We start from the raw sequence: 7500 nt of genomic DNA, 5'->3' as shown, positions 1-7500 counted from the left end.
AAAAACAAGTCCTGAGCACACAAAAACGTTTTACCAGAGGTCCCAACCCATTTTTCACATCTTTGACAATCCGTGAAACATTATGGGACTTCAACTCCAGCTCTTTTGCGTTCCATGTCGTTAAATCTGTTTCCTCTTGCAAGAGCTTCGAACAGACAAAGCTACATAAACCGGGATAGAAAGCAAATCAGATTTACAGTTTAAGTTAAAGTATTAATTGTATAAGTTTTACCTCTTTTTTTTTTCTTTTTTTTTTTTGTTTTTTTTTTGTTTTAGATATTACGAAACTTAAAAAAAAGTTGCTATGAATTTAAAAATGAATTCTTGTAAATTTTCAATGATTTTACAATTCGACAAAATACAATTTAAAGGGTTTTTATAGCAAGTTTCTTGTTTAAATTTAAGGGTTTTAAACAATTTATTTATTTATTTCATTTTAAGGGTTTTAAGTAAATTTTCTTGCTTAATTTAATGAGTTTTTTTTTACTGTTTTATTGTAATGGGTTTAACGGCAATTTTGTTGTTTGTTTTCAAGGCGACATTTTCCTTCTTTTTTTTTTGTATTTTTGTTTGTTTTGGGGGGGGGGGGGGTTGTTTTTAAAAATTTAATTTACTGGTCTTACTGCACTAGTCTTTTTTTTTTCTTTTAAGGACCTTTCGACAATTTTCTTAATTGTTTTAAAGGGTTTTACAGCACGTTTCTTTTGTGCATTAAAAGGGTTTTAAGGCACTTATCGACATTTTGAGGCCATGGGTCGCGAGTTAAAAAGAAGAAAAAAAAAGTGGGAGATAATGGAATATTTACAATTGATGCTGTGCGTTTAGATGATCTACTCACAACATCCGCCAACCAAATTAAACATATAAACAAACAAAACTGTGTGTGACAGTTAACATTTATAGTTTGATTGATTTCAGTTAGTGAGCACTAATCACTAACAGGCGGTCTAAAAATAATAAACAAAGAGCTGAATTACGTCACTTTCTATACAGTTACGATCAAGGTAACTCTCTCCTTACTGATGATTTTCAGACATTTCCCAAAATGGAAGGCTCACCCAGCAGAAAAATTGTTATTTTAAACTCAAACAAGCTCTGTACAAAACAATTTTATGTTCTTATTAATTAAACAAAGACCATTCTTCAAGTTTGTGATGTACAAAATAAATCTGAATAAGAAAAAATGTATTTTGTGTCGTAACAAATGTGACGATTTTGCTGTAGGTGATAAGGTGCGGCTATGTGGTCTAGTGGTTTGACACTCGCTTTCGGATCGGAAGGTCCTGGGTTCGAGCCTCGCGCTCGGCGCATAGTTGAGTCCTTGGAAAAGGCTCTTTACTCACATTCTCTCACCGTAATCAGGTGTAAAATGAGTACCTGGCCGTTAACAGCGTTGTCTTTGTCCGAAAAATTGTAATATCGCCTAACAGGCGTCATGTCCCGTCCTTCATGTTAAATGTTGCTGTTGGCTAGGGACCCCTTGTAAAGCGCTTTGAGCACATTTAGTGGATGTTGCGCTATATAAAACTCAATTTTTAAAATTTTAAGGTGAGGGTTAAGCAGAGCTTTGTATTATGACAAATTTTTTGGTTAGTGTCAGGCTATGATTCCGGCGATGTTAGGCTTTTGATATAATACTAACTACTCTCCTCCGAATCAGAAGGTCCGTGGATCGAGTCCCACTCTGGGCGGTACACAGTTGAGTCCATGGGAAAGGCTTTTTACTCACATTCTCTCACCGTATTCAAGTGTAAATAACAAAGACCTGAGTGACGTCATCTTCGAACTATCTATTGCCCATCAATCAGGCGCGCGCCATGTCACGTCCAACATTCTGAGTGCGGCTATGTGGTCTTGTGTCTTATGACACTCGCTTTCGGATCGGAAGGTCCTGGGTTCGGGCCTTGACTCGCTGTGCGCCCTTGGAAAAGACTCTTTACTCCGTACACCGTACTCAGGTGTAAAATGAGTACCTGGCCGTTAACAGAGTTGTCTCTGTCCGAAAAAAATTGTAATATCGCCTAACAGGCGTCATATAACGTCCTACATGATTATTGCACTATATAAAAGCTCAATTTTGTAAAATTGTAAAGCGCTTTTAGCACGTTTATTGGATATTTCCCTTTCTGAATGCTCAAGTTTGTGTTTGTTTTGTTGTTGTTGTTGTTTTTTGTTGTTGTTTGTTGTTTTTTTTAAAATTGAGTTTTACAAAATCTACTCTTCAAATCGAATTGATGGTAAACCAAATCGTAGCCATCGTAAAAAGGCTGGCAGTTTGACGTCATTATTAAATTTTGTTTTTGCACCGCCTAGTGAGTTATCGTTAGTAGAGCTCATGGAAACCAGTTGTCCCATTGGTTGAACTATTGAATACAACTCACGATTTGTTTGTGGCCAAAGACTGGCATTTTGACGTTGTTTTTTTGGTCAGTGTCAGGCTTGAAGTTTACGGTGGCTACTACCAAATACAGTCAAAAATAATGCAACGCTGTGCGAAAGGTGCTCTTAGTAAGTTTAAATACGTAATAAAAAATACAATAGAATAAATAAAATTCCCTTTATTCATCCCATAGGGGAAATGTTTCTCTAGGGTCTTTTCCAAGGGAAGATTAAAATTGGAATAACCCAGGCGTCAGCCGCAGTGCAGCGCCGCAAAATTGAGCTAAGCAGGGCGAGGAGACTTGCTCAAGGCCACACAGCCAGCGCAGCGGCGGATGATCGAACTCGGGACCTTCCGGGTACGAAGTAAAGACAAGTACCGCTGAGCCACGCTGCCCGAGCAATCTTAGACGAATGCGTATGAGAACTGCTCACGTGGAAACATCATTTGAAATGGATTGATGATGTTTAAAAGTGAATAAAACTCACAAATCACACAATACATAGACAACAATAAGCTACAAACATCGGGAAACTGGTCCCATTGATGCTATGCAGTTAGGGTAAAATACTCGCAATACCCGCCAGCCGGATAAACATATCAACACACAAAACTATGTTGTATAATCATTAACGTATTATCATTATTCGGTCACTGATCAGGGTACTGAATCAGGTAACAAGCGCATTCACTCAATGGACATTCTTTCTAGATGTAGCCTATTATTCAAAATGTGACCCTTTGCCTCAAAACGGTATAAAGTCGGATTGTTTAAGATGTTACAAATTGAATTTATAGCCAGAAATATCAGACTTGTGTTGAGTTTGTATGTTTTATTGAGGAGAATGGATACCATATTTTAGAGTGCTAATACCACCAATTTAAATTTTTGATCAGTTTAACATTTAATTCAGATTTTTAGCATCTGGTTCGTTCCGACATAATACCGTTTTAGGACGATTGGTCACAAATAGGGAACAAAAGAGTGATGTCAAAAGAATGGTTCCAGTCTCATTGAAAGTGTAAAACTTCTCTTCCGGAGGGCTGAATACATACATACCTTGTGTAAGTGATTTTTTGGTTTCAGAGTGATTGCCATCTTATTTTGTTGTTTGTTTTAAGGGTTTTACGGCGCTTGCAACACTTTTAGGTCATATAGGGAATGAGATCAGCGGAAGAGTAGCGTCCCTTGATTGGACGTCACCCATAGTCTATGACGTCACCGACGGAAAAGTTATTAGAGAGAGAACGTCATGTTGGTTGTGCGCATGCGTCTCTCGTCCTCGCTTCCGGTGAAAGCGGCTTGAGACACTTCAAAACCAAATTGACGTTCTCTCTGTAAGGTGACGTCCAATCAAGGGACGCTACTCTTCCGCTAATCTCATTCCCTATCAGCGCCAGTAAAAAGGGAGAATATGGGATAGTAAACATTTCCAGCATTACAGTTAAAGCACCCAAGAAAATGTAAGACAAAGGGGAATTGTACAATAAATAGGGAATTGGTGTAGATTCCAATAGCATACCATCAATGTATTTTGTTTGAGATCACCTAAAAGTTTCATCCAGACACGAGCACAGTTCCCTACTAAGAGGAATACACTCAAATGCTTACATTATAAATTCAAAACAACAAATATATAATAATAATATAATAATAATAATAATAATATAATAATAATAATAATAATAATAAATAATAATAATAATACAGAGAGATGATTTACAAGGGAAAAAAAATATCATCTCCCAAAACAATAACTATACATTTGACTGTTTCCCTCTCAGCCAGGGTATCCGGCCTGTGACAGGACATCCAAGTAATCTCATTCTAAGACAAAGACTGAAAGCGTTGGAAAACAGATATAGGGGGGGGGGGGGGTAGAAGACTCGGGAAGTATCCCCCCCCCCCCGCCCACTATGGGAGCCATCTTATTTTCTAATCAGGTCGTCGTCAATAAAGATCATTCATCCCGGACCTTTTACGTCCCGTAATACGCTTCAACAGTCGTGACGTCACTTCCCTCGCAATGACGTATAGTAACTTAGTAACTGGCTCTAAACTATCGGAACAATGGCGGACGCCCTAATGAAATACTTCTCCGACGAGCATAAAAGTGTATCCAGATGAGAAAAAAACATTATAAATCTGATCATGTTTTGACTTTTATACATTTTGATCACATGACATGTGAAAAAGTTCTAGCCAACATGAAGAATAAAAAGTACCAATTTTCTTTGTTTAGAACCAAGATGCTGGTTGCTGGGCGGACGTGACTTCAGACTATTGAATCCTATTCTTAGAACCTGCTTATCCATCCTGCTACTAAAATAGTTATGCCGTCCTATAATTCAATATGAAACTATTCGTTATTAGTCCCCCGAAGGACTGGCTACATACATGCACACCTCTAATGATTTTGGAACCGGAAAAGTCGAAATTTTGACGTCACGACTTTTGTTCCCTATTGGGAATGAGATTAGCGGAAGATTAGCGTCCCTTGATTGGACGTCACCGGAAGAGAAGTTATTTGTTAACAAACCAACTACAAGCCAAGCGCTGCAAATACAAAATTTATTATTATATTTCTGTACAAAAATGCATGCTTGTAGCTGGTTTGTTTACAAATAACTTCTCCGCCGGTGACGTCCATTCAAGGGACGCTACTCTTCCTCTAATCTCATTCCCTATTGGTCAACTATAGCAAGATAAAAACTGACTTTAATAGTTTCATCTCCTCCTGAGAGCCGGGCACATGTATATCCCTGTATTTGGTGTTATTCGCAAACACCTGATGCCCTGTGAAATATAATTTTTAAAATACAATCAATGGAAACGATCTATTTTCATGTTTTCGTCCAACCGAGTCATCGATCACATGACGTGTTGCTGTACACCGATTGGACTTTTCTCAATAAATGTAAACACGCTGCTTTGTGTTATGAAAGTTGTAAATTAAAGATATCCATTAGTCATGCTGAGCAAAATGACCAATGGGCACGATCTATATTATTAACTTTCATTGTGTTCGAGGTCATTGATCACATTGCAAAATGTGCTCAAAATGACCCACTTTGTGAAAAGTGTTCACAGCTTTTTAAATATCCAACATCACGATTGGTCATTTGATTCAGCTTGACACATGGGTATGTTTATAACATTTGTAAACAAAGCAGCGTGTTTACATTTGTTAAAAAATATCCAATCGTTGGACAGCAACAAATCATGTGATTGATGACCTGGTTGGACGAATACATGAATATATAGATAGTATGCGCTTGGCTAAGAAGCTCATAACATTGCCATCCGGAAGTATAACGGACCAACACACAAAACTGCGTGTATCCATGAACGTTTATAGTCGGGTTAATACAGTTCAGTGAGCATTACTCATAAACGCGGATGGCAAAAAACAATAACAAAGACCTGAGTGACGTCATCTTCGAACTATCTATATCGCTCTCATTGTGAACTTAAATTTTTCTCAAATTGTGAACACTTTTCACTATGTGGGCCATTTTGAGCACACTTTTCGATGTGACCCAATGACCTCGAGCACATGGAAAGGTAATAAAGATCATCCCCATTTTGAAACTTCTTTTTTCTTTTTTTTTTGTTTTTTTTTTGTTTCAATTTCAGCTCATATTATATGACTTTGTGAGTAGATGACTAACTAAACAAAATCAAAAACTTCTATTTGTTTGCATGTCATTTTAATACGTTAAATTGCCTCTTGTCCTCCCGATGAAAGTACTATTATATAGATAGTATGCGCTTGGCTAAGGAGAGCACAACATTGCCATCCGAAAGTATAACGGACCAACACACAAAACTGTGTGTAACCATGGTCGTTTATAGTCTGGTTAATACAGTTTAGTGAGAATTATTCATAAACGCGGATGGCAAAAAACAATAAGAAAGACCTGTGTGACGTAATCTTCGAACTATCTATAACGGACCAATACACAAAACCATATGTAAACTTAAACATTTATAATCTGGCTAATGCGGTTTGTTTAGTGAGCATTTATTACTCATAAATGCTGATGGCAAAAAAAAATTAAATAAATAAATAACAAAGACCCGAGTGACGTCAACTTCATTCTATCTATAGTCTGATTTATAGATAGTGTGCGCTTGGCTAAGATACCCATACCATTGCCATCCGGAAGTATAACGGACCAACACACAAAGTTGTGTAACCTCGAACGTTAAAATTCAGTCTGGTTAATACAGTTTATAGATAGTTCGAAGATGACGTCGCTCAGGTCTTTGCTATTGTTTTTTTGCCATCCACGTTTATGAGCAATGCTTACTGAACTGTATTAACCTGACTATAAACCTTCATACTTCCGGATGGCAATGTTATGAGCTTCTTCGCCAAGCGCATACTATCTATTGAGAATTGCTCATGAACGCACCGGATCGATAATCGCTTTTGAGGTTCGATCCCCAGTCAATCAAAGGCAGACTGATTTTTTTTTGGGGGGATGCCTTTTTTTATCCTGTATTTTTCATTTCTGATTTGTCTAGCGTTGATTTTTACTCAACTTCTCCGATTTTCAAGAATTAAGTGCGGTAAGATAGGGCGCTAATCTGATGACTCTTTCTTTATAGATAGTTCAAAGATGACGTCAATCGGGTCTTTGTTATTGATTTTTGCCATCCGTGTTCATGAGTAATGCTCACTAAACTGTATTAACCCGACTATAAACGTTCATGGATACACACAGTTTTGTGTGTTGGTCCGTTATACTTCCGGATGGCAATGTTATGAGCTTCTTAGCCAAGCGCATACTATCTATAGAATTTTGGGGCATATTGTGGTTACATAGTGTTAATTAAAATAGTTTATCCCATAAGAGGTCGACACAATGAAAATAGATAGTATGCGCTTGGCTAAGAAGCTCATAACATTGCCATCCGGAAGTATAACGGACCAACACACTAAACTGTGTGAGTCCATGAACGTTTATAGTCAGGTTAATACAGTTCAGTGAGCATTACTCATAAACGTGGATGGCAAAAAACAATAACAAAGACTTGAGTGACGTCATCTTCGAACTATCTATACAGCCAATGGGAGCGATCTATATTCATGTTTTCGTCCAACCAAGTCATC

At 37.5% G+C, this 7500-nt stretch overlaps 1 protein-coding gene across 1 annotated transcript in view; it reads right to left on the bottom strand.

Annotated features, from left to right (window-relative positions):
* LOC144980672 (uncharacterized) overlaps nucleotides 1-7500 on the bottom strand; it is a 34461-nt gene that overhangs the window by 16740 nt on the left and 10221 nt on the right. The window contains exons 5-6 of the mRNA XM_078928351.1: nucleotides 5099-5177; nucleotides 35-161 (exon numbers count right to left, since the gene is read on the bottom strand). Of these exons, the coding sequence (XP_078784477.1) occupies nucleotides 35-161; nucleotides 5099-5177 (206 nt within the window). The remainder of the gene's footprint in view (nucleotides 1-34; nucleotides 162-5098; nucleotides 5178-7500) is intronic.

Source organism: Berghia stephanieae, chromosome 10 (genome assembly GCF_034508935.2).
Source record: "Berghia stephanieae isolate SIO BIC M18660-M18661 chromosome 10, UCSD_Bste_1.3, whole genome shotgun sequence".
Lineage (NCBI taxonomy): Eukaryota > Metazoa > Mollusca > Gastropoda > Nudibranchia > Aeolidiidae > Berghia > Berghia stephanieae.
This window is presented reverse-complemented; position numbering and strand designations above follow the sequence as displayed.